Raw genomic sequence first — 25930 nt, 5'->3', positions numbered from 1 at the left:
CAGTATATATATATATATATATATATATATATATATATATATATATATATATATATATATTCCTGCGATAGTGGCTACACAAGAGTAGAAAAACGAAGCGTTGCCGTGGCTTGGTCTTTTGTACTAATGGAGAATGATTTTTATGCGACGGGTTTCGAGCAGAAACGAAAACACGCAAGGCGAGCAAAAGAGGGAACATGCTTGGAAGTTCGAGAGACTCTTTCTGTTCTGGGAAGAACGGGGACTCGCTGCTTTTCTCTTATTAGCGTGTGTTCGACTTGGCACCGGACGAGGTTCCGGCGATTGGACAAGTCAAAGAGGAAGAAAGAGCTTTCTATCCTTGCTTACTTTCTCACCAAGAGCACTCTCTTGACTTTTCCATTTCCACTTGACTTCACGCTTTTTTTTTGCGGTCTACACTTTTCGCATTTTCGAATGTATGTCCACTTAAATTTTTCGCAACAGAAAAAAAAAGAATGAGCGCTCCTCCCTCTGCCCAACCGTCCAGCGCGGAAGCTCGAAGGTTTTGTTGTTGACACCGGAGAACAAAGAAGCTTTAATTGCAATGAACTTTGGCGCCTGCCCTGCTGACATCGAGGATGACGAGGTCGTAGCGTCATTCAACGTTTACGCTTCGCCGGCGCTTGTAAATCAGGCTCACATTTTTCAGTACCCCCTGCGTCGTAGGCAGCGGCCATACGAAGCGACAGAAATAAAGCTGTTCAGTACAAGCGGAACGGTAGCTGAGGAAAGTGAGGCCCTGCTGGCCCAGGGAAAGGGTTCGTCGGTACTCCAACCAGGGTCGCGGCTCACAATGAAGTGTTCTCTAGACACGTTTGGCTCCCCTTCATTCCGACCATTGCCGGAGTTCGCACCGGATATGCTGGGTCAGATGGAGCTTCAGCGACACCACACCTTCAACTACACGTTGCAGTCGCAACCCTTTTTGCCGCAGTCGAATTATGTGCTTGGTTATATCACCCTCGAGGGGATTCACCTCACCCCGGTTTCGACGATTCAGCAGTTCACTCCGGCACTGAGCATTCCAGAGTCATCCACCGGTGCAGTCCGCGTGACCGAAGCGTTTTGCAGCCAGTCCAACTCCACGGCGATGCCTGGGTTTGCGGCGGCAGATCGCATCCAGCGTGAGCTGCGACGCCAGCGCAGCCGTGTCTTGAACGGAGAAGCGGACACCGCGCAAGAGATACAATTCTTCCGTGATGACTCTGTGGAGAGCTCGGCAATGCGGTCTCGGCTGTGCTCGTCGACTCTCGAAAGAATTACTGGCAATCTAAACGCGGCGTCGGAGCCGGCCGAAGTGGAAAACAGCCTCTTTCCTCCTGAAATTCTTCAATCTGGAGGTATTTCCGGTGGCGACGAGGCGCATCCGTCGATGATTATTCACCGCTTTGCCAACTGCAAATCTGTCGCTGAGCAGACAAATCAGCTGCTTCAGCGTTGCCACATTCTCACGCTCCAGCGACTTCAGAACATTGTGGTGCCCTATACGTCGAATGAGGTGGTGAAGACGATGTCGACTGTGCCGGAGGCACAGCTGGTGGAGGCGCTGAAGTCGTGTGCCGTGTGGCTGCATGGTGTGTGGGTTAGTCGGTACTGTGATCAGTTCCGCGGATCAGTGGCGGCGCTGCGCGAGGTGATTTTGGCTCGTTTTTACCAAAGCGAAGATGGCAGCGTGGCGCGGGCAGACTTTAATGCCTGGATCACGACATCCGCCGCACGGCGCTCGATCAAGGAAATCCTCGCGACAGTGGCGGTGCTGAACACAGACGAGCCCGATCCATCCAAGCGGCGCTGGCGACTCAAGTACGTCCCCGAAGATCGCGCCGCGCGAGAGGCGAATCTACGCGATTTTAAAGCTAAATTTGCGGCTGAAGAAGCCAGCCAACACGAGGCGTGGCGTCGCCGTTGCGCACAGGTAATGGCACACATCCCTTACATCAACGCAGGGCGACCTGTGTCGCAGCTGTGCCTCCGTCCGCGCAGCACACCACCGACGACTGGCACAGCGGCATCTGCGACACTCCCGTATGGCAGTCCAAACGCAGCGCAGTCCATCGCCCCCTCGGTGAGTTCCATGACGAGCGGCCACTCTGGAAGCGGTGTGACCGCATCTGCTTCACCTTTTAGCTCCCCCGCCCCGGGTGCCGATTTGGGCTTCAAGGACGCTGATATCGCGCCGATTCGGCATTACATCCGCGAGCTGTTTGCGGAGCACGGCGTCATTAACAAGCAGCGGGTGAAAGACCTCGTGATCAAGGCACAGGAAGCACGCTACCCACATGCGACTAAGGCGATGCTAAGCACGGCGCTGCAGCAGTGTCTCGACAAGTTCACGGATGCCACGTGGATCCTCAAGTCCGCCGGGGAGCCCATTGTGGACTACTACCGGCCGGCCATTCTCTACGTGGTGCTGGAGCTGCGCCAGTTTGAGATGGCGGCGCTCATGAAGCGGCTGGAGGAGGTGGTGCGAGCGCGTGGCTTGACTTCTCCGCCGGAATCAGCTGCACTGCGCGGCCGCATTGGTGGTGCATCTGGCACATTGGAGGCTGTGGTGCAGCGCGTTGTGGCCGAGGTGGCGGAGTTCAAGGCAGGCGGCCGACTCTGGCACATCAAGGGCGGCAATTTGATGAATGAGTAGCGACGCAAAGGAAAAAACGTGGTCGTGAAGGAGGCACGGAGAGCGCCGAAAGAAAAAAGGGGAAAGCACGCAGACCTCTTTTTTTTTCTCTGTGCAGCATTGCTGCACTTGTTCGTCGGTCCCTTCTTCCTCTGGCCGCGTCTTTATACCACACGGATTTTGATCGTCGCTACCGAGGCGATGCGACGGCCAAGCGCCCATTCATGTCCATTCGGCCAACCACCTCCTAGGTGGCCAGCAGGGCAGAGAAAACCGAGACGAAAGGCGAGACAAGGGGTGTGGGGGGGCGCAGGCGGAACATCCTAAAAAAAAACACGAGCGAGATAGACGTACCCATTTGCCTCTTTCCGTTTGGAGGGGCCGAGTGCGTGCTTGCATTCCCCCTATCTTCTGTTTCCGTTATGTTTTCGCACACGACGGGGGTGCACAACGAGTAACAAGAGAGGGAGACGATCCGTAAAGCATACACGTGTACACCCACCCACCTACCCTCCACACACGCGCTTAGAAAAGCGGGTGGGGGTGTTTGGTGACGCTGAGCTTTACATCCACGCACCAGAGAATCCCGAGAGCAGCTCTCAGATAACCACAAAAAAAAAGACAGAATGGGGATGCGTGGTGGCGGTTGAACGCAGCAGAAGACGAGATATCAAGTGCCGAGGGTCCACATTAGGCAGCGTTCGTGCTGGCAGGGATGGGGACACCTCAGTGCGTGGTATCACGGGTTCCACTGCACACGCACACCTCCCACTCTCTCTCTCTCTGTGTGGGAAGCCAAAGCTGCCGGTATACCTGCCCATGCCGAACCACTTCGGGTGGTGACAGGGGCTGCCATGCCCACGACGCAGGGAGGTCAGAGCGATGCATCGCCGCTGATGCCGGCAGTCAGGTTCTGGAGGGCGTTGCGTCGGAGCGACCTGCGACAGTGCACACGCTTGCGCCATCCATGTGGTGGGCGAAGTCTCCGCGCGACTGGAACGCATCCCGCCCGACGCTCACTGCCTACTGGTGTGGGGGGCCTGGGACCCCTCCCCCCCCTCCCCGAGGGGCGCAGCAGGTGGCGACCTGCAGAGAGGGTCTGCGTCGAGTTTGAGACGGGGGCCGTGCTCAGCTGACTGAGTCGGCGCACTGCTGTACCGGCGTGTGTCTGCTGCTGCTTCTGCGCACCGCGCGGATGTGTGGGGCCTGCGGCAGGGCCAGCGGGTGTGTTGGTGGGTGGATGGGCGGGGGTGCAGCGTGGCATGTAGCCGGCGCTGTGTGGCCGAGAACGAGTGCACACACGTTGAAAAAAAAAAACATAGGTCCGCGTGCCTGTTTGATTTTGCGCGCCTGCACGTTTTTTAATGTGTCCTCTCTCTCTCTCTCTCTTTCCCTCGGTTGCCTAGATCACTCACACTCTTCGATGCACGCGTTCTGCTCGCCGCTGATTTCAGCGGGCGGACAGACCGCAGCAATGCCGCCTCTCTCTCTCTCTCTGTGTCTCTCCCCGCTCTTTACCAGTGCTGCACCTCCCCTCCTCCTCTCTCCCTCTCTCTCCTTCACGCTGGCCTCTCGTTCTCTTAGCATCCAAGTCTGCACGTTGCGCTTCCTCATTTGCTGCTGTTGTTGTTTCCATCCTTCCTCCCCGCCCTCCCCCCCCCATAGTTGCGGTGTGGATTTGTGCGTCACTCACGTGCCGACAGTTTCCGTTTAGCGAGTTCGTTTTCTCTTTTCCTTTTCTGGTTTTCCGCTTCGGTGCTCTCTTTTCATTCGTGCGGGTTGCTGTGGACGGGCGTGTGTACGGCAGGGCTCATCGCTCCTTTCTGCAGACGCCTCTTCGGAAAAAAGGGAGAGAGAAGGGTCAGACTACCTCCTCCCTTTCGTCTTGCTCTTTCTCGTTCTCACTGTGCATTAGCCCCTCTCTCGCGCCACGCCTCGTCGCACTCCTTCTCCGTCGTTTCAGTGGATCTGGTGCTCCTGCAAGGGAAGTGGAGAGGCTCTCTCTCTCTCTCTCACTCTCTCTCTCTCTCTACCACCGCTCCTGAACGGATTATTTGCTTTTTTGTTGTTGTTTGTCGCTGCATTCGTCGAGCGGCAACGGCCATTGCGACGCCGCTGTCCACATCGCGCCATTCCTGCCAAAGGAAAGCCATCTCCGAAGAAACCCCCCCCCGCCCCCCCTCCCCCTTTCTCTCTCTCTCTCTCCTCCCCTTCAGCGCAGGCGCTGTGATTTCGGTGGCGGGTAGAGTGCCCTCCTCTCTCTGTCTTCGATAAACGGCAATATATATATATATATATATATATTTCCTGCCCTTCCCCCCCCCCTTTCCCGGTTTTCTATTCTTGTACACCCCTCTCTCTCTCTCTCTCCTCATCCCCTCCCGCAAACACGCGGAGCTTAGCGTGGAGCCATGGACTGCGTAAACCACGTGACGAGCGATGCAGACATTCTGCCGTGCAAGTCCGATGTCATCCTCAGCAAAACGTCGTCTGCCAACTTCACTGTTGGCACAAGGCCGCTGCTGGCGAGTCACCGGCGTCTGCTTTGCATGAACGTGAAGCAAACCAACATGCTGCGTGTGTTGAACCGCCACGGCAAGCACAATGACACGACCATCAAGGCCGCTGCAGTCGCGAACCTAGTATCGACAGAGAGGATTACCGGCCACCCGACCCTCTTCTACGCCGTGGGCGGGAGAGACTTGGCTATCATCTGCCCCACCACGCAAGCGAACGGCGACATCTCCGTCTCGTTGGTGGAGTCGAAGCTGGACGAGGAGGGCTACGCCTCGACTGCCGGTGAGTCGCAGCGGCTCTACGTGCTCGGTCAGCAGGACGTGATGGAGGTGGAGGAGTCTACTGGCATCGTCAAGAGCAAGATCCCCCTCACCCCAAAGACGACGGTCAAGTACCCCGTTATCGACTACCATCAGGCATCCCAGCTGCTGCTCGTGCCGGCGAAGTCGACCCATCTCGACCTCATCTCGACTCGCACCCGCAAGAGCGTGCTGGGCCGTGTCTGGGAGCCGCATGAGGACACTGTGCCGACCTTTGCCTGCTTCTTCCAGCACCATGCTTTCTCTGAGGAGTCGGGCAAGGAGCTGCTCATCGTGACGGCGGCGCAGGGCAACCGCGAGATTCGCTTCTGGGCCTACCAGAGCGACACCCAGAAGTTCGCGCTCAAGCAGCAGCTGAGCCTCTCTTACAAGGGTGAGCCGAAGGAGGAGTACGACATCAGTGTCACCGCTGACGAGGAGTACATCACGCTCTGCTCTCGCACGAGGCCGTACGCCGTGGTGATCGAGACCCACCACACCCTTTTCAAGGCGTACAGGGTGACGTCCTGGCGCATGGCAGGGCCGGCGCTGTGCTCGACGACGTCCGTTGGCAAGGTTACAGAGAGCGCGCAGAGCAAGTCCGTCAGCTACGAGCTCTTCATCACAATTCGGACAGAGACCGGCTTTGTACAGTCGATGCCCAACTCCAGCCGCCTCGCCGGTGCGTCGAACTTGGCCGTAGCGAGGGGCGACTCTGTGGCAAACTGGTTTCCGTCCCTCGCGGCTGGCGGTGCCGGTGCTGGTCGTGACGCGACGGGTGTGTCGGCTGGCGTGGGTGCCACCGGCGCGGCGATAACACCGATCACCGCCGTCTCGTCCTCGCTTGCTGGTGAGATTAAGACAAGCAGCATGTCGGAAACGGCTGTCGCTTCCATCGTGCGGTCGCAGGCGCAGAAGTTCTGCGAGCAGGTCAAGGTGATTGATGCCGACCTTGTAAGCATGCAGAAGAGCGCCTCAGACACGATGCGGCTGTTGCAGGACTCGCGCTACCGCACCGAGGCGCAGAACAGCGGTCGCACCTTCGCCATCCGTAACCGCGCGCGCCTCGAGAAGATAACCTCTACTGCACCGTCCCCGGCAAGCATGAAGCCGGCTGCGGTACCTGTTGCTGCAGACGCCGCTGGGTCTGCTGATAGCGAGCACGGCGTGCTAACGGCTGGGGAGCGCGAGCTTGTGCTGAGTATCCGCAACTTTGTGCAGGAGGTGCAGGGTGGCAGCGCGGCCGCGGCCTCGGCAGCGCTGAAGGCGCTCCTCAGCAAGCAGCTCCGCCTCGCCGTGGAACGGGCGGCCAACGAGGCGGGCAAGCTAGAGATTCCTACCAGCGTCACCGGAGACTTCAACACATTGCAGTCGGTGCAGGAGTACCGCCGTGTCGTCAACGCAAGTATCACGCGCATCAGTACCGCAACGAAGCGGTACCAGGAGCTGAACCGCACGACGGTGGAAGCCTCGTCGGCGCAGACCGCGACGTGCCTCGCCCAGGCAGAGGCCTTCCGCCAGAAGCTGAGCTCGGCGCTGCGCTCCATGAAGGAGGAAGTGGCGGAGGTCAAGGTGGCGCTCTCACAATGCCAGCTGTCCAGCAAGGCCGCCGAGGAAGCGGCGGCGCCGCCGAGCCCGGACGCGATCTTGGCACGTGCAGTGGGGCAGGCCAAGGAGGATGACTGGAAGGGGGCTTTCACCACTATCCTCGCCTCTAACGACATCAGCATTCTGCTGGCGTTCTTAGAGAACGAGATGTGCCGGGAGCAACAGGCGGTGCTCACCTCGCCCAAGACACTGACGCTGCCGCTCTTCCTGAGTCTCTGCCTGCAACTTACCTTCGAGATGCCGCTGCACGCCGGTGCGGTACCCCTGCGTCTGCAGCTGTTGTCCGACTTCTACGTGGAGTGGGACGACTGGCTGCGCACGATCCGGTTGCAAGCGCAGAAGGATTCGCAGCAAGCTCTCGTCTACGATGTTGTGAAGCGCGAGCTGTCGACTGTGCTGGAGGCGCTAGAGGCCGTACCCCGTGAGCAGCTGGACCGCAAGAGTCGCAACAAGGAGCGCCTGGTGCACAAGCTCATCTCCCAGCTTCTGACAGATGAGTAAGCCAGGGAGGTCAGAGATACGACGCTTCACATTGCGGGCGCCGAACAGATGTCACAGGCACGTTGTATCTTCGACCATTCTCGTCGCACTCCGCTACTCCCTTCGCTTCCCTAATGCAATACCTTGGTGAGTGGCCTTGGATCTTCCGGCTTCTTTCCCTCGTCGCTCTACGACGTGGCTTCAGCGAGTGCAGCTGACATGGTGGTAGAGGTACATGATGGACGTTTGTCGCCCTTGTCGTCGTCGTCTCTCTCCTGCTCTCCCCGTAGCTTTTCTTCTTGCCGACACTCTCATGATGGGAGGAGGAGAAGGGTTGTGCGTTGTAGCTCGGTGTGCCCGTGTGCACACGGGACTCGGCGTGAGTAAAAATTCGAGATTACCTTGCCTCATGCTCTTCGGTTACGGTTGCAGTTATGAGTGTGTCGAGCGCGGCTGTGTCTGGGATGCAGAATGCAAAGGGTGCGCGTGATGATGTAGCAATGCTTTCCCTCCCCTTCTCCCCTCATTCCCGTCTTTCCCGTTGTCGTCTATCGATTGTGGCGGCGCTTCTCTTTTCGTTCGTTATTTATTCCTCTTCGTCTGTCTGCCGATGTTTCTTTCTCTTCCACGGGTTGGTTCGTGTAGGGTGGGTGCATCGCTCGATGCGCTTGTGTGTGTGTGTGTGTGGGTGGGTGGGTGGATGGGGGGGGTAGGTGCTGATTGGCGCCCATATCTGTGCCTGTGTGTCTTCCTGTGTATGCGCATGGTCGTGGGTCCGGATGCGGGTTCGAAGGCACGTCGTCTGTGTCTGGGGGTGGGGGGAGGCGGTGGGGGAGGAGGGTTGATGGCTGGCAGGTAAGCGGGGCTGTTCGTAAGCCGTAATGCACTTCGAAAAAGAAGACACACACACAGAAAACAGAACAAAAAAACGACTCAGGGATGAGGAGACGACCACAGAGCAGCGTGGTGGAGGATGGGCTCCCCCCCCCCAACACACACACACATCCTCTCTTCCCTTCCTCTTCCTCGTCCATATCAGGCCTCTCCTCTGTTTTACCCGGCGTTGAAGGGCGCCTTTTGATGGTTGTGAGGGCTCGCCTGTCGAGTTTCGCAAGCGCGTTACGGGAGGAGGAAGATGAGGTGTGCATCTGCGGTGCTTCCCCAAAGCGCGCGGCAGTGATGACGCTTGTGTGTGTGTGTGTGTGCATCGGAGGCTGCGGGAGCACTCGTAGCGGCGGCCTCTTGCACACTTTGCCCTCATGATCTCCTCGTCTCTTCCAGCTCTCTGCGCCTTCGTCATGCGCGCACCGTTCTCTGTTCCACCTCGCCCTTTGTATCTTCCTCCTCTTCCTCCCCCTCACCCTCCCCTCTCTCTCTGTTGTGCGCATGCATCGATGGCCAGTGATTGGCATTGCTCGCTCTCTCTCATCATCGCGTCGCCGTCCCCCGTGGGCCGTCGTTTTGCAGCTCGTCGTCGTCCTTTCACTTGTTCTCTTCTGCTACCATACACCATCCCCTCATCGTGGTCAAGAAGAGCGCGTCGAGTCGGTGCGGGCTTGGCAGGCACGACAGCGGGGTGGAACTCCTTGAAGCTCTCCCCTAGCAGGCCTTCTGTACGCGAAGGCCAGCATACACGTCGCGGATATACGCAAGAAAAGATGCCGCGTGTGTCTGTTTTCTTGTCCTACGCGGACTCCTTTGTCGGCACGCGTCTGCTGCGTCAGTTCCAGCAGTACCCATCGCACTACGACATCTACGGCTGCGTGTGGGATGCGGCCGCCGCAGAGCAGCTCAACGCCGCTGCGTCGGCTGCCCAGCAACAACTGCAGCAGCCAGCGGCGAAGAAACGCGTCGGTGATGTGACGGGGGAAGACAACAGCGTCTTGGAGGAGAGCTACACTTCCCTGGTGCCCGGTGTTAGTGCCCGTGCCCACACGGCTTTGCCGCTGGAGGAGTCTGGGTCACTCGAAGTGGAGGATAGCCACCTGGCTGCAGGCGTGGATGGCGTGACTGCTACCGTGGCTGGCACCGATGGCAGAGAAAAACCGCTAAAGCTGCATGCGTCCTGCACCTTTTTCTCACGCCTTGACACATTGGCCGTGCGTAGCGCGCTGCTCGCGTGCGACTGGATCGTGCTGGAGCTGCACCAGGCTCAAACGGTGCTAGAGGTGGTGCAGTTCCTGCAGATGCAGCCCTCCTTTGAGCGACCGAAGCGTCTGGTCCTGCTTTCCAGCCTCATGACGTGGTACGCCACGCCGTCGCTGGAGGAAGCAGAGGCTGCTGCCGGCGACGGAGACGACGAGGGCGACAGCCCTGGCGCTGATGGCGAAGAGGACGTCGAAGCGCCGTATCCCCCGCCTCCACCGCGTTTCCTGGAGAGCATTCTCGCTGAGGTGCAGGACCGATCGCGGCACGCTGTAGTGGACGCGATGCGCGGCGACGCGAGCGCAGCCAAGGATGAGGACAACAGCGGCGGCGATGGAGAGGACGAAGACAGGGAGGCCGTCGCCTCGGGTGCGAGCGCAGAGGTGTTGACGGAGGATCAGTACAACCGTCGTGTACCGCATCTGCAGTATCTGAACTGGCGCGATGCCGAGAGGGCCACCGCAGCAGCGCATCATGCGAACGGCCTGCCGCTGGACACCTTCGTCGTTTGCGGAGGCCTCCCCTACGGAGGCGAGGAGGACGTACTCGAACCTCTCTTCCGCCTCGCATGGTCTGCCGAGCCGGAGAAGGAGGACGAGCACGCGGCGACCTCGGCAACGCTGCCGATCTTCGGCAGCGGCCACCAGCGTGTGCCAATGGTGCACGTGCAGGATCTTGCCTGTTTTGTGCGCAAACTGCTCCGGTGCCCTGCTGACGCCCTGCCGTTCCCCGAGCGGCGCTACCTCTTCGCCACCGACGGGAGCAACCAGAACTCTTGGCAGGGCATTGTCTCCGCCGTGAACCGCATGTTTGGTGGGCGGTGTGCGATGCACCCCGTCGCGCCAGAATCGTACCCGCTCTACCGCGACGTGGAGCGCTTCACGATTGACCTGCGTGTGGAGCCGGAGACGATGCGGATCATCATGGCGCGCACCGAGGATGCCGAGGAAGGGGCCGAGTCGAGCGATGCGGCCGCCTCCGCGCAGCAGCAGTTGCCCCTGCCGAACACATGGATTGCAGAGGGCGGCATCCGTCGCCATCTTCGTGCTGTCGCAGACGAGTTCACCGCCGCCCACCACGTCCAACCCCACCGCATTGCCATTGCTGGACCGCCGCTGGTCGGAAAGACGTACCTCGCCAGGCGTGTGGCGCGCTACTACCGTCTTCCACGCGTGTCGCTGGACTCGGTCGTGCTCGACTACACGACCGCCTTGAAAGAGCTCCGCTCACGTGTGGAGTCGACGAAGACCGCGGTTCGAGAAGCCGAGCGGGAACGCCGCCTCGGGCTGAAGCGGCGCCGCCTGCTGGCGCGGCAGCAACGCGAGTGGGATGCTCAGGCCGAACGTCTCGATGCCTCCTTAGCAGGTACTCGGGAAGGAGTGGGGTCACCGGGCAACAACGAGCAGGATTCGGTTGAAGCTGCTGACCTCGCGAGTCACGGCAGCTACCCCGCCGGCAGCAGTGCGAATCGCGCAAATAACTACAGCGAGCCAGGAGAAGCGCCGACAGGAACCGGTGCGGACGCCTGTGTGGCGACGGTGGCGGTCCACGACGACGATGAGGTCGTTGCAACTGAGCTGGCCCTCACCCAGGCAGAGGAGGAGGAGCTGGATACGTTCGTGTCGGAATGGTGGGCCGAGCAGCCGCAGGCGCACGCGTGGATTAGCAAGATTGCGGAGATGGAACGCGTGCTGCTGCTTCGGCTGCACCAACGACCGCCAACGCCTGAGGTGAACCCGAAGAAGAAAGCTGCCGCCGCGGGTGGCGGTGGCGGCAACGCGAAGAAAAAAGGCAACAAGGACGCGCAGAAGACGCGCGAGGAGGAAGAGGAGCAGCAGCAGCTCAAAGCTGCTCTGCAGCACGCGCCGTTCCAGCCCCGCGCCCTCGCTCTCATGCTGCGCTGGCGCCTTGCCCAGCCAGATTGTCAGGTGCAGGGATTCGTCCTGGATGGGGTGCCGACGACGTTGGAGTTGGCGCGGCTCGTGTTTGGCGACAGCGAGGATGAACAGCTCCAGCCGCCGCTGACGGAGGAAGAGGCGCTTCGGCCGCGCTACGCCAACGAAGGCGGCGCCCCTGCCACCGCTGCAGCTGGTGCTCCGGACGACGGCCACGACGACAAAGAAGCCGGCGCCGCGGAGGCGGCTCCGCCAAAGGAGCCGGCGAGTGATGCCCGGCTGCCAAACCACGTCATTGTGCTTCAAGCGTCCGACACGTACCTGCTGAGCCGCCTTAAGGCGATGGGAGCGGCGTCGGAGGAGGGCGCCGTGAACGTCTGCGGCAACGACGATGCCACACGCCCCGTCGACGTGGAAGCCTTCTACCACGCTCTCCAGACATACAAGCGAGAGTACGTTGACATGCCGTATTCAGTGCTCAGTTACTGGGAGTGTGCGGCTGCCACCACCGCGCCGCTGCTGAGCACTGGCAGCGCGATGGGCGAGGAGCGCCGCGCCGAGGTGCACTTGGTGACGGTCGAAGGCAACGAGCCTCTTGTCCCACCTTTGCCGCCCATGTCTGCATACGCACCGCCGCAGCTCAGCAGCACGGAGAAGCTGCTCGGGCAAGTTATTCTCGGACGTCCTCACAACTTTGGCAAGAGCCTAGAGGAGATCCAGCGGGAGGCCGTGCGTCAGCGCTGTCTGCTGGCTGAGGAGGAGAACGCCCGCGCTCAGCAGATAGCGGCCCAGGCGGCTGCCGAATCCCTGGAGTGCGAGCAGGAGTCCGAAGCCCGCTCAGTAGCCGAGGAGAGACTTCTAGCACTGAAGCAGGCTGACGTGGCGGAGCTGGAAGCACGCAAGCGGCCCATGACAAACTATCTTCAGGAGCGCGTGCTGCCCCTCCTGCACAAGGGTCTTTTGGAGGTGTGTGCAACGCGACCAGCAGACCCGGTGGATTACCTGGCGGAGTGGCTCATTCGCCACAACCCACACGACGACATCTTCTGCGATCTATGACGCCTCCGTCGCGGGCGTCCATGACGCGTTTTTTTTTGTGCTGTTGTTGTTGTTGTTGTTGTGTGTGTGTGTGTGTGTGTGTGTGTGTGTGTGCTCTTGGTTCACTTTACACATTCGCCCGTTTGCTGGGATGGTGGGCCTTTGCGCTTGATGGGTTGCCTCCGCGGATGTACAGGAGTAGTGGGCGTGTGAGTGGGCGTGCGCCACGTGTACGTGATTGTTTGCTAGATGTCTCTCTCTCTCTCTCTCTTTAGCCGCCTCTTTCCGATGTACACGTAGACGTACTTGCCGCTTCTTCTTTTGTTTTGTTCGTTCCTTATATGTCCTTTACTTGGGGGAGGGGCGCTTGGTTTGGTTCTCTCCTATCGCCCCATTTCGGTTGCTGTCGATGCCTCGAAGATAACATGCGGTGCGTGGTGGCAAGGTGAGAGGCGGCATAGCGAAGACAAAGAAAAGAAGAAAGTCGGCGTGCTTGTATCACGCTGTCGAGAAGAGAAACGGCACAGATGCGTCTGGGCGTCTCTTCTTCCGACTTTCCCACCACCTACAGCCCTCCCTTCCTCCCTCCTCTTCCTCGTCCGGTGTTGTTATCCCCTCCCTGTTGTTGCATGCCACTCTTGATCAGCAGCAGTCTCTCGTGTCCCTCCTCTGTGCCATGACCTCACCCCTCCCCTATCGACACATCAGCACAGATGTGCATCCGATTCCCGCACACGCAGCACAACAACAAAAACAAAACAAAGCAGATGCCCGTTTCTCTTTCCATCGCCGCTTGTATGTCGGCGCAGCGCACGCGTACCTCAGAAGAAACAGGAACCGACTTTGATATGCATCGGTGCGGGTGTGTGCATCTGCTTTTTCTGGTTGCGCGTGTGACCAGGCGTCGCAGGCGATTCTGCGCACCCCCCCCCACTTACACAGCCTGCATGGTAAACGCACTCATAAATGTACAGCTCCAACTCGCTCGCTCGCTCTTTCCCTCCGACTTTATCGGCTTCGCGCACGTGCGCCTCGCCAGCCGCTGCCGCCTTTTGTTGCCTCTAGTAGAGCGTATAGGTGTGTGCGTGCGCCGGTGCACGCACAAAACGTACACGTTGACCCACGCTCACATCACCACGTGCATGCATGAGTGAAACCCAAGACCTTTGTCGACTCTGCCCCCTCCTCCCTTCACACCCCACTAGTCGATCAGTCGCAGCACGGTACAACGCATTTTTTTCCCTCGAGGCAGGCGCCCTTCGGGCACGTGAGCAGAGACCATCGAGCGCAGAACGTTGCTCATTCCGCACCACCACACACACACACACACACACGAACGAGAGCGCTCGGCGCGACGCGTATTCTTTTGTTCTTCGGGTGTGTGGCGCTCGTCTTGCCATCACCTCGGGATAGATTGTAGCAGCCGTGTGTGCTAATCCTGCACCGCTACCATGAGGAGACGCACAAGAGAACACCGAAAACAACTAAGCCAACCAGCCAACCAGCCAGCCAACCAACCAACCAGCCAGCCAGCCAACCAGCCAACCAGCCAACGAAAAAAAAAAGGGGTCTCCTGCAGAAAAGCGTGAGTGCAGGAGGGGCGCGACACTCCAGTGCGCGTCTCGGTGCTTGTCGGTTTGCGTGCGTGTGCGTCAGAGGGCGGCGACACCGACATGAGCCGGCGTGCTCTTTTCGCGTCCGACAGTGACGACGACAGCGCCGATGTCTTCCGTCTCGCGGCTGCGGGCGCCGGTGATCGAGCCATGTCTGGAACATCAGGCTCAAGCCTGGCGAAGGATCCGCTGTCTGCGGGCGCGGCTTCACAGCTCCACCCCTCAAGCCTCGACAGCGACAGGAGAAGCACAGCAGCAGTGCAGCTTCCCGAGTCCAGCAAGCTGACAGCCACTCGTCAAAACCTGTCACAGCTCTTCTGCGCGGGCCCTACGCCGTTGACGATGCGAGGAATGAGCAGCTCACCAAATCAGCCCCCGGCCATGCAGGCCGCCGCTGCCGGAAATGTCGCGAACGGCGCTTCAGTCGATACCGACAGTGGTGCCACAGAAGCCACTGCCTTCTTCGCTCCGCGCTTCGATTACGATGGCAATGGCGCCACGGGGGCTGCAGGCGGCGCCGCCGCTGCTCTCGCGGCTGCCACGGGTGAAGCGGCGGCGGGGCTTATCACAGCCGAGCACGCGGTGGTACAAGCGTACCGTGACTCCCTGTACAGCGGCACGTGCATGCTGGCGCTATGCGTGCCCCTTGGTACTGCCTCCGCAGCCACCACCTCTGCTGCTTTACCACCGTCAGCCGCTCTGCGCCGACACCTCCGCGAACAGCAAGAGGCTGTCGCTGCGTCAAAAGCGGCGACCGGCGGTCCCACGTTGCTGCTCATAAGCAGCAACCGCCAGGTACTCTGTCGCGTTGCTCTCGACGCCACCGACGCTGTGTTTTCTAGCGACTCGCTGCGACTGCGTCAAGACGCAGCTCAGCCACAGTACCTCACCTTTTTCGACATCGGCTGCACTGGTATCTGTGGAGGCAGCTCCGCCGAGAGGTTCGCAGCGGGTGGGGGCGGCAGCGGGTGTTGGTGGATGTGTATGTTTCCTGACCGCGACAAGGCGAGCCGCTTCCTCATCTCCACCTACACCGTTGCACAGTACGCGGCGGCACTGGCACAGCGCACGGGCACCGCGTCGGCGCCTGTTCCATCCGTGCGCACATTGCCCGCCTTGCCACCTTCGAAAAGGGATAAGGCAGCGGCCAGTGCTGCCGGTGGCGCACCGGACATGGTCCGGCCAGATGTGCCGGCGACCATCTGCTGGCAAACGTGGACGCTGCGTCGCGTGAGCCGGGAGACTGTCTATTGCGTTCTAGGCAGCTGCGTCGAGGCGGTGCCGCCGTCGGCACCGCGGACTGTGGCGGCCACGGATGGGACTCTGTGGGATGCCGCTGCTGCTGCACTGGTGGGCATGCGAACAGGTGAGTCGCGGCTTGTCTTCTTGACGCCAGAAGACACGCGCGTGCGGCAGTCGAAGTCGCGGACCGATTCTCGTCGATCTGACCGCCCTGGCAGAAGTGCACCCCAGCTCGCTCTCAACACCTCGGCGGTGATCTACATGACGTGTCTGCAGGCCGCCTCATCCCCCGTTGGCACGCCGGCGCCGTCCACTCCGACTGCCGCTCGTGACTTGGCACCACCACTTCCGCCCCCGCCCCCTCCCGCACCTGCTACTGCTGCCGCCGCGACCCGCGTCTCTGTGTCTGCGTCACTGCCTGCTGCGGAGCCGTCACAAGCTCCCGGTGCTGACGACGCGCTGTCCACGAACGCGCTGCTTCAGCAACTCCTCCTTCACTTTCTGCAACAACAGCCACAGCAGCCGCTGCCGAGCGCCTCCGCGTCGCGGCAGGGGGCGTCGCCGCAAGTGTGGGAGAGCATAGAATGCGCATTGGCTCGCGTGCAGGTGCAACTGGGCTCCGTGTACGAAAAGCTCGACCGCCTCGACATTGAAGCAACGTTGCAGCGCAACAACGCAGAGCTGGAGCGTGTCATGCGGAGGGTTGTCGGGCGGGCGCCGCAGGAGGAGGTTGCCATCGAGGATGCCCTGAAAAACCGGGAGGAGCTTCTCGCCAGCATCGAGCGCCACCGCCACAAGTTCGAGGAGGCGAACGCGAACTATCAACGCGCGCTCGAGGCGATGGGCCGCTTGTCCGATCGCGCTCAGGCGTTGGAGAGGGATCTGCGCCTGCAGCAGGACATATGGGCTCAGCAGCGGAAGGACGAGGCGGAGCAGATGCGTCTGCGGCTGGTGGAGCGCGATGCGCGGCATCGTGACGAGCTGGAGATCGTCAGCGAAGAGCGATACGCCGCAGGCAGGTCGGACGGTCACGCTGCAGGCTATCGAGAGGGCCGACAGGCGACGTTGCTGGAGGTGGAAGGAAGCGGCACTGGCGGCGACGGCGGCGGGTCGGTGGTAATGCAGTGGCGAGAAAAGCTGATGGCAAAGGACCAAGAGGTAATTGCGCTGCAGACGGCCTTGCAGGATGCCAAGTTCCGCCATGACCGCGATCGACGCCAGCTGCGCGCCGAGATCGACGTCTTGACGGAGCTGAACGAGAAACTGCAGCATCTTCAAGCTAACGCTGACGTTCGCGTGCCGGAGGAAACGGTGCAGCAGCAGTGCAAGCGCATCAAGCGCACGCTGAACGCTGTGTACAACCAGGTGGAAGAACAGCTGCTGCAACTTTCCTCTCTCGAGCGGCGCTCGCAACCTGGAGGTCGGCGATCTTTGCCGACAGTCGACGAGGGAAATAGTATCGAGGGGGAAGGTGAGGCATTGGACGCCGACGGCAGCGGCAGCAGCGGCGTCGTTGCTGTGGATGACGTCTTGGCTATCGTTACAGTAGCCATACGTTCAGAGGCGCAGGTGGCGGTGACGGAGATTCGCTCCGACGGGGCGCAGCGGGCGGCCGCAAACGCCGAACTTCGCGCGCGGACGTTGGCGCGGCGCAGCGGGCAGTATACAACTCCCGCGTTGTATGATGGTCACCGTCCCTCCACATCCTCCGCTCTCCTGGTGGGATGCGGGGTGGAAGAAGAGGCAGGTGGTCTGAAGGTGGAGCCCAGCAGCCTGGCGAAACGCGCGTCGACGCCACCGCCGCTTCCGCCGGTACACACCGCTGCATCGCAGGACGCGCTCGCAGCTGTGGCAGCGACTCTACTGCCGAAGGTGGCCCAAGCTGCGTCGATGAAGGCGAGCGCTGCGGAGGGTGCGGCAGAAGCCACATTTCATGGCGACGGACACCTCTGTGAGGGCACCGCCGTCGCTCGTGCAACGGCATCGCCGGTAGCTGCTGAGGAACCCTTCCACTCCAAGACAGGCACGCAATGGGGCGATGGAGGAAATGGCGGCGCAGGCTCAGTCGCGTGTCAGCCCTACAGCGCGCCGGCTCACGCTGATCCCGGCGCTACTGCCGCCGCGTCCGTGCTGTCTTCCGCAGCTGATAGGAAGGGGGCGAACTTTCGTGACGTGGGCGCCGACTCGCTGCATTCTGCACTGTCGCGGTCGACAACTGCCCCCATACCCGAAATCGAGAGGGATTTGGTGGAGGCCAGGGCCGGCAAAGCACTGCGCTGGAATGTCGGCGACCGGGCCGATGGTGGGGGCCGTGCGTTTTCTTCGGCCTTCATCGCCGCCGGTGGCGCTGCTGATGATGCTGCCGCTGCGAGGGCTTCAGCCGCGCTTTGGTCGAGTCCCGGCGTTGGTGACGAAGTGCAACGAGTGCCCACGCCAAACGCCACTGCAGCCAGTATCACTACCACCTCCAGTACTCCAACGCGGATGGATGCCGACAGCCCGTTCACGATGAACCGTGCGCACGTCGCGCTAGAGGTGGAGCACGCGGCGGACACAGAGAAGGCACCTATGCCTCGATGTTCGACAGACTCTTTGTCTCCGTTGTCTACGCCTGCGAAGCAGGGCCGCATGGCCACTCGACTTCCAGCGGATGCGCCAGCTTTGCCGCCGCCGCCGCTCTCTGCTCCTCACTCTGAGTGTGACGATGGTGATGGCACGCGCCTTGGCGACACAGCCATCGGCGACAGCCCTTCTGCCAGCATGAGGGAAGCTGCGTGCGTTCGCGAGCCGCGGACCGATGCGTCCCAGCAAGCTCTACCCCTGGTGCCGCCAGTGCTACCGAATGATACACCTCTCGTTGGTGCGGCTGCTGACCGCGCCACTCCCTCATGTGATGCACAGCTCTTTTCTTCCCCGTCGACCGCGCTGCGTGACTGGCAGGGCAGTCGTCTCTTCGGCAGCCCTCCCTCCACGGGCGGCGAATGAGGCGCGCGCATACGAAAACCGTGCACGGACCCACCTCTGTGACATTGTACAGGTGCGTCTCCCTCACGCGCCTTTCCCTTTCTGCTTTGCTATCGTGTTCGTGTCAAGTGGGGAGAGGGAGAGGGGTGGTTCCGCACGCTTGCATCTGTGTGTGTGTGTGTGTGTTTGGCGGCAGCGGTGGCGGCAGCGAACACATCCTCCACCGTTCCTCCCCAACCCCTCACCCCTTCTAGGAGAACAAGAGAACAACCACAACGCAGGGTGCATCGATGCCCGCTGTAGGCGGTGCTGATGTTACGTTGATGGAGCTGTGTTTGGCGGGAAGTGGCACTCTCCACCGCCCTGCCCGCAATTTGTGCTCCCCTCTCTCTCGCTACCAGACCTTCTTCACATCCATCCTTTGCCGACCTCTTTGGCGTCTGCCTTCCTGCGGTACCTTCGCCACACGCCCCCGATGTACGCACCCCTCTCATTTTTTCGCTTCTTGCACTCGCTAAAATGGGCCGTTCATCGTTCCGGCGTGCATATCGCCTTCGACCCCCCCCCGTTCTACTCCCGACGTCGTCGTCATCTTTTTTTCTCCTCGCTCCACTAGCATGCACACAGACGCGTATATATATATATATATATATATATACGCCGGCGCACGGGCCCTTCAGTTAACGAGGGTGCCGGCACGTACACGCACACCCGCGCACACCATCTTTCATCTCGTGAAACAATCCCCTCCTTTGTTTGCTGTCCGTATGTCGCCGCATGTGCGAGTGCGTCGCCTCCGCTCTATCTTCGCCCCCCCCCCCTCCTGCTCTTCCTGCCCTGCGCTCTTCTTGGTTCTCCTTTGGTACATTCTTAGGTGCGTAGAGCATATCTTCCTCTGAGCGGTGTACCCGAGACTATCCACTGCCTCGTTTTGCCGCCATAATCTGCCCTGCCGCGCACCATCGCTCCACCACCTGCCCGCGTCTTTTTCGCTTGTTGCTCTCCACTGTGTGTTTCTGTGTGTGCGTGTGCGTGTGTGTGTGAAATGGGGGAAAGGGTCTGCTGCGCTCTTGCTCCCTCAAGCCTCCTTTTCTTTGTTGCGGCCCGGGGCGACTTGCCGCTGCGCCGTGTGTCGGCAGACACCGCCATTCAGCATAAGAGGCGAGAAAGGCACGGGTGGTCGATCTACCTATATTCAAGCATAGCATTCCTCATTTTTAATGGGAGGCGTGGCTGTCGCCGCCGCCACCGCCGGAAGCGTTGTCGACGGCAATGGTCAGGCGCAGCAAGCGGCAAGTCTGTTTTTACGTGATGTGAAGCATGTTCTTCGCTGGCACGCAGTGGCGGCGGGTATGGCACTGGCAGCCATACCGGTTGTGTACCAGGTGGCCCGAATGGTAGCGCACCGGTACCGGGGGGAGCTGGTAAACCTAGCGAAGGACGCGGTGCAGCGGGAGGAGCTCTTTAACGGAGCGGAGGCGGACGGCGTGCTGATCGATCCCGCGGAGGAAGGTGGTGTATCCATCTCTTACAAGAGTAATGCAAAGGACTCGAGGGAGGCAGACGGCGACGCCGACGATGATGCGTCGGCGTTGTGGGCAAGGCCGTCACGGTCCTCATCGCCACAGCCGGCCTCGATCTTTGCGCTCCGTGTTGGTCGTCGCCACTCGTGGGTGGTGTCGTCGTTTGCGTACGAGGTCCTGGCGGCGCAGCGCGCGCCTAATGCACAGTTTGTTCGGACCTGCAGCCGGGCCGCTGTGTGTCAGTACGGCGTGGTCGTGCTGCGAGCCGCAACCACGAGCTGCCTCGTCTCTGTCGCGTCCTTTATCGTCTTGTACGCCGGCTGTCGGTCAGTCGACTATGCCGTTCCCTTCGGGGCGGCGCCCGCGGTGGATGGCGCGAAGGATTTGTCGCCGAGGTCGCTCCTCAGGGCGTTTGCGACGGACTCGCTTTTCACGACCGCGGCGCCCCCATCGCCAGCCGTGAACTCCACCTACGGCCTTTACAGCTTCGGTGTCTCTGCGGCGGGTGTGTGGTCGCGGCTGTTTCCTCGCTTCGGGGCTGTGCAGACGCTCTGGCAGCGCCTCGCAGGGTTTGCACAGCCGCTGCATGCAGAGTGGCGCGACGGATCGGCGACGCTGTCCTCATCGTTGCCGTTATCGTCGCAGCACGCGCTGGCGGACAGCGTCTGGGCTTCGCTCTCGCCTCGCGGCTACTTCATTGTGTCGCTTCTCCCGCGCTTGCCGCCTCGCATTGCCGCGGGGCTGTCGTGGCTGGTGAGAGACACTTCTACTGCAGTGATGCGTCGGTTTTATGCCGCGTCATCGCCTGTGAGCCCAAAGGCAAAGGCTACAGCACCCACGGCAGCTGCCGCTGCTCCGCCAACACCTTCCACAAGTGCCAGCACAGGTGCCCCGGCTGCTGTCGATCCCAGCACTCCGGCGTTGTCGAAACGGCGTCGACGCCGTCAGCCGACGCGGCTCATCGACTCGCCCGTTGTGCAAATGGCGGCAGTGCTGGTGGGTGACATAACGTTCGCCGGCATCGTGTTCCTGGCCACCTCCTACGCAAACAGCAGCAGCCCCAGCGCTGACAGTCCCCGCTGGCCGCTCGTGCTCAACAACGCCAACACGCGGTACGATATCTACTGTTGGGCACAGGCCGTCCGCAGCACGTTCAGTGTGTTGGGCATCTAACGAAGGCATGCAAAATGCTTGAGACAGGATGCACAGATGACGAGAGAGAGGCGAAAGAAGGGAAGCGGCGCCTCTCCTTGGCGAGCACGGCTGGCGGTGAGTACGCGTGCTCTCTTTTTCTTTCTCGCTGCTGGCGCTGCTTTGCACACAGGAGAGGGCGGGAGGGAGTGCGGTAGTGGCGGTGGCGGTGACACGCCGGGGCAGCAGTGCTTCCCTATGCGATCATCTCCCCTTCCCCCCTGCCCCTTCCTCGCATCTCCGGCTCTCGTCCGCCCCCTCCGTCGTCTCGTTCATTTCGGTGTACGTCCGTCAGGTGCGCAACGACAGCAGCCAAAGTGAATGGGAGCGCGCTGAGGGAAGTGGTGGGGGTGGAGAGGCACCAAGGCGAGGGGTATGCAACAGAGAGAGCGCGAGGCGAGCTGGACCTTACCGTCCTTCTCCCTCCCTCGTCCATGCTGTGGCGCAGGCATACCTTGACCCCCTCCCTTCCCCCTCAAACTGTTACACATTCTGGCGCGCTCCCTAGCTGCGAAAGAAAGAGACAGGATGTCCTGGAGCAAGCCTGCGAAAGGCGGAAGAGATCGATCTCTCCCTCTCCCTCTTTCTCTGCGTCCGTGCATCGGTGATGAATGAGACACCGTTCGCCTCGCTCTGTCCTCATCGTCTCCGGAGAAAGGGGCGAGATGGAAAAGAAGCGAGAGAACAGAGCACAGCGGATCCGGCAACGACGCACGGCTTGCAGGGTCGCTGAGGGGGGGGAGCGAAGAGGACATTCGAAAGGCAAGGAAAAGAAAACGTCTACGCATTCACCCATATACCAACGTCAGCACGCACACTCTCTGTCTCTGCTTGACGGTAGGAAACACCTTTGCTGTAGCGAACCAACATGCATATACATCTATGCCAGGAAGCGTGAAGGCTTTTGTGGTGAGGACGAGTGCAAGAGAAACAGATTATGGTGGTGCCGGTGGCGGACGGTGCAGCAGCCACAACGCGCACGGCTGTGCCGTGGTGGTGCATCCTGCGCGCGCAGGGGAAGGGTTGGAGGGCTCGGTGCCCCTTCCTCACCCCCATCCCGGCACCTTTTTCCCACCTCCGCCCACATTTACTTTCATCAGCCCATGTGTGTGTGTGTGTGTGTGTGTCTGTTTTTTGGTAAGTGTATGTCTCTCTAGCTCCGTCTCTGTCTGTGTACCCGATATCACACAGCGCTCTTCCGTGCTTCCAACTCTACATCCCTGTCATTCCCCCTTGCTTTCTCTTTTCACCGTCTTTCTCTCTCTGCGTGCACGTCCCCTATGCCCCGCGCCGCGTCTTCTTCCACGCCACCTCTCACCCGCTCACCCACTTACCGAATCTGCTCATCTCCTGCTACTCTTGGCTGCACCGCCGTGGTTCTCTCCTTCAATCAGTGCAACATTCCTCTCGACCCCTACCCCACCCCTCTCTGTCCCTGTCGTCGTGTCCCACATCCTGCTTTGTGTGCCCCCCCCCACACACACACCTTTCTTCCCCCTCCCTCAATCGGCTCTGCGCATATATATATATATATGTATGGATGGACGTATAACCTTTTCCTTTTTGTTCCACGGTACTGTGTGTGTGTGTGCGTGTGCCGTTGTGTGCCTGAGTGGGTTGAGTTACTGCACATCATTTGACCCCGTTTCCATTCGTTATTTTTTCGCTCTTGTTTCGTCACCTCGCCCCCGCCCTCGCTTGCATCCTTCTTCGCGACCGTCACACCACATCAGCAGCATCACCATCGCCGCACCGCACCTCTCTCGTGGTCGTCTCAGGTCCCCTTTTCGTGTGCCTTTCCCTCTTCCTTTTGTTTTTTCCTGCTGCTGTTGTCGTCCTTTGTTTCGCGAGGATTTCCTTCCCTTTCCCGCGTGCACACTGCCTCCCCCACCCCCCTCCACCAAAGAAAGGGGGGAAAGTTGCACCCGGAAAACGCTGAACAGACGTCCATGAGGTCGTGTGCCGCTCTCCCTTTGGCAGCGTTGCTGGTGCTGCTCACGCTGAGCGGTATGGCAGAGGTGGCCCAGGCGCAGGGTCTACCCGGTCTGCTCACGCTGCAGATGAAGGGGTACATGTCTTACAGCGCCAGTTCCCTTTCAAGCTCTGGCATAGAAGTTACGTACTTTACTACGGAGGAAGTGTGCTTCGACGCTGGCGGCGTCCCGGCCAGCGACGCGAACACTCTGTTGAGCAACGAGGTCGCGTACTGGATGACTGTCAACGGTGGCGGAAGGGATAGCACTATCTACACTGGCTCCAGCGCGGCGCCGTCCCTGCCCAACACGAACTGTGCAGAGCTCGTCCCGGGAGATACAGCACCGAACAGCGACAACTGCTACTACCGCTGGCGCTACGGCTTCTACGACATGTACTCATACAACGGCGAGCCCGGTACGGCGTACTGGGTCGGCCTCTACCGGCGGAAAACCGGATCCAGCCAGATTCTCAATCAGTTCCAGCAATTCACCTGGAACCCGGATCACCCGGCCGACAAGCCGTACCCGCGTGGGTACTTTGGTGGCGCCGCCAGCTACGATACCGCGACCAACAGGCTCCTTCGCATGGACGCGCCGCTGCTGCCAAAGAACAATGACCCGTACCCGACGGGAAAGTACATGATGGTATGTGAGTACCAGCTCTATCCGGTGCGTCCCCCTGTCACCACCCGCATGCCGCAGCCGCAGTTTGTGAATGGCTTCAAAACTCTCACGTGGGCACAGTTGCACTGGTGGCTCATCTTCCTGATCGTCGCTGTCATCGTTCTGGTCATCCTCTTCGCCATCGTCATCTACTGCTGCTGCACCTCGATAAAGCCGAAGGAGGAACTGCCACTGTTCCAGATGGTCATACGCGAGCGCGTTGGCAAGGCGTACGTGGTCAGCGACCAGCCGCCCACGATGACACAGCAGCCATATGCCGTACCGGGTTTGGCGCCGCAGCAGCATATGCTGTCGCCCGAGCAAGAGGTGCAGCGTCGCCAGATGCGCTACGGTCGCGGTTTTAATCCGAACCAGCAGGAAGATACGGAGGACGCAACCATGGGTGCGACTGGCATCTACAGCGTTGGAGAGCGCCGCCAGTACGCAGGCGGCACACAGTCAGAGAACCCCGTGGGCAACCTCATCCAGAGGAATTTTGACGAGGGCGAGAGTACCCTTCCGCCTGAAGGACCGCAATCAGGTATGGAGGAGAAGGACGAAGAAGGCGCCTACCAGGAGCCCAGTGCTGTTCTGTCGACGCGTCGCAGCAGCCGTCGCAACCGTGGCCGCAGCATTTCGCAGACCTTTGGTGATGTTGAGATGCCGCAGGCTGGCGAGATTGATGAGAGCGATGTGAACCTGTAAGGGAGCGAGGAAAAAAAAAGAAGACACACACACACACGCAATGAGGGCGTGCGACTTTTTCAATTCTTTTTTGTAAATTTTGTTTCTTTTCCCTTCCACGCCCCTCCCCGCACTCACCACCCTATCCCTTTCGATGGGCTCTAGAGGGAGATGGCGGGAAGGGGGAGTTTGGGTGTGCGCATGTATGTGTCTTGACCAGCGCTCGTTTTCTTTCTCTCTACACCCACCCCCTTTCGAATACCCCTGCTGCTGTGCACATTCGTTTTGTTTTTTTTTTCTGTTTATTTTCCGGTGAGACCGCGTCCAAGCACCGGCGCACGCTCTCTACCCCCCCCCCCTTCGTGCTGTCCATCGGGTTTCTTCGATAAACCCGTTTTATTTTCCACACCTGCACGGCGCTCGACCCTTGTAAGCCTTACATCCTCTCGAGGAGGGAGGCAGTGAGGAAGTGAGGACGGTGACGGTGGAGTTTTCGTTTCGTTCTTCGCGTGATTTCACGGATCCATGAACGAGCTCAGGAAAACGAAGGACGCAGAGGTCCCATCAACAAGCGCATTTATACTACTTCTGTGTTCGCCATGAAGCGTATTGCAATTTGTCTTTCGTTTTGTGTGTTGTTTCTCATTATTCTGTGCGGAAGCATTTTCCTTTTTTCTCGCTCTTGCCCCCTCCCCCACCACCACCACCTTCCCTTCTTCCCCTCGCCCCTCTACTCGCCCCATCGCTTGTTTTCCTTCGGGCTTCGTAGCTCCGCTCTCATGCCCTCTCTCTCTCTTTCTCTGAGTGCATGTGTCTGCGCTTGTGTGGTGGTCTGCGGGTGTGTGGGCGCGTGGTGCAATTTGAGCTCCTTCTTTGTTCTTGTCCAGCTTCTCTTTGCCCCTCCCCCTCCCCCCTCCTACCTCCATTCCGCCCGATGTCTCTCCTTTTTCGTATATTGTTTTGCCTTTCCCGCTCCCCCTGTTATTCCCCGATGAGTCCACACACACACTCACTCGTCCTGTGAGTGTGTGTGTGGTGTGTGTGTGTGGATGTGGGTGAGTTGGTTGGCGCTGTTTCTCTTGCACGTCATCTCTCGCTCTCTTTTTTTCTTTGCTTTTTGTCGGAGGCAGGGATGGGGGGGGGAGAGCTGTGGTTTTGGAAAAGAAACCTGCTTTTCTTGTGGTAGAGCGCAGGGTGAGGGGGGGGGAGAGAGAGAGGGCTGCTGTACCCTGCGCGTGCGCGCATCTCCATGGCCGTCCTCCGTCATCCCTTCGCGTTGCTCTCTTCTTCTTTTTTGTCGTTTTTTTTTCCCTTTGGCTCTATCCTCTATCTGCACGGACGCACGTCTGCGCGTGTTTCCGCTGTCCGTGGCAACGTCCCTGCAGACGTGCACGTGAGAGAAGGTGGGTGGTGTTATGTATGTCTCCTTACAGTTGCATAGGATAACGGGGCTG

General features: G+C 60.1%; 6 protein-coding genes across 6 annotated transcripts; all 6 read left to right on the top strand.

Moving 5' to 3' along the window:
• Positions 1–565: 565 nt before the first annotated feature.
• Positions 566–2659, top strand: LMJF_13_1370 (conserved hypothetical protein; the record flags this gene model as incomplete). Its single annotated transcript, XM_001681829.1, has 1 exon — positions 566–2659. One exon carries the CDS (start codon positions 566–568, stop codon positions 2657–2659), a length of 2094 nt encoding a protein of 697 aa, XP_001681881.1.
• A 2390-nt stretch (positions 2660–5049) lies between these two features.
• On the top strand, positions 5050–7563 carry LMJF_13_1360 (conserved hypothetical protein; the record flags this gene model as incomplete). The annotated part of the gene is made up of 1 exon (XM_001681828.1): positions 5050–7563. The coding sequence occupies one exon, from the start codon at positions 5050–5052 to the stop codon at positions 7561–7563; it is 2514 nt and encodes an 837-aa protein (XP_001681880.1).
• A 1637-nt stretch (positions 7564–9200) lies between these two features.
• On the top strand, positions 9201–12641 carry LMJF_13_1350 (conserved hypothetical protein; the record flags this gene model as incomplete). The annotated part of the gene is made up of 1 exon (XM_001681827.1): positions 9201–12641. One exon carries the CDS (start codon positions 9201–9203, stop codon positions 12639–12641), a length of 3441 nt encoding a protein of 1146 aa, XP_001681879.1.
• Positions 12642–14293: 1652 nt separating this feature from the next.
• Positions 14294–18460, top strand: LMJF_13_1340 (conserved hypothetical protein; the record flags this gene model as incomplete). The annotated part of the gene is made up of 1 exon (XM_001681826.1): positions 14294–18460. One exon carries the CDS (start codon positions 14294–14296, stop codon positions 18458–18460), a length of 4167 nt encoding a protein of 1388 aa, XP_001681878.1.
• Positions 18461–19659: 1199 nt separating this feature from the next.
• On the top strand, positions 19660–21135 carry LMJF_13_1330 (conserved hypothetical protein; the record flags this gene model as incomplete). Its single annotated transcript, XM_001681825.1, has 1 exon — positions 19660–21135. One exon carries the CDS (start codon positions 19660–19662, stop codon positions 21133–21135), a length of 1476 nt encoding a protein of 491 aa, XP_001681877.1.
• Positions 21136–23102: 1967 nt separating this feature from the next.
• On the top strand, positions 23103–24497 carry LMJF_13_1320 (conserved hypothetical protein; the record flags this gene model as incomplete). The annotated part of the gene is made up of 1 exon (XM_001681824.1): positions 23103–24497. One exon carries the CDS (start codon positions 23103–23105, stop codon positions 24495–24497), a length of 1395 nt encoding a protein of 464 aa, XP_001681876.1.
• Between the last annotated feature and the right edge of the window lie 1433 nt (positions 24498–25930).

This window comes from Leishmania major, chromosome 13 (genome assembly GCF_000002725.2).
Source record: "Leishmania major strain Friedlin complete genome, chromosome 13".
In the NCBI taxonomy this organism is placed as follows: Eukaryota; Euglenozoa; class Kinetoplastea; order Trypanosomatida; family Trypanosomatidae; genus Leishmania; species Leishmania major.
The sequence above is the reverse complement of the archived record's forward strand: the minus strand, read 5'-3'. Positions and strand labels throughout refer to the sequence as shown.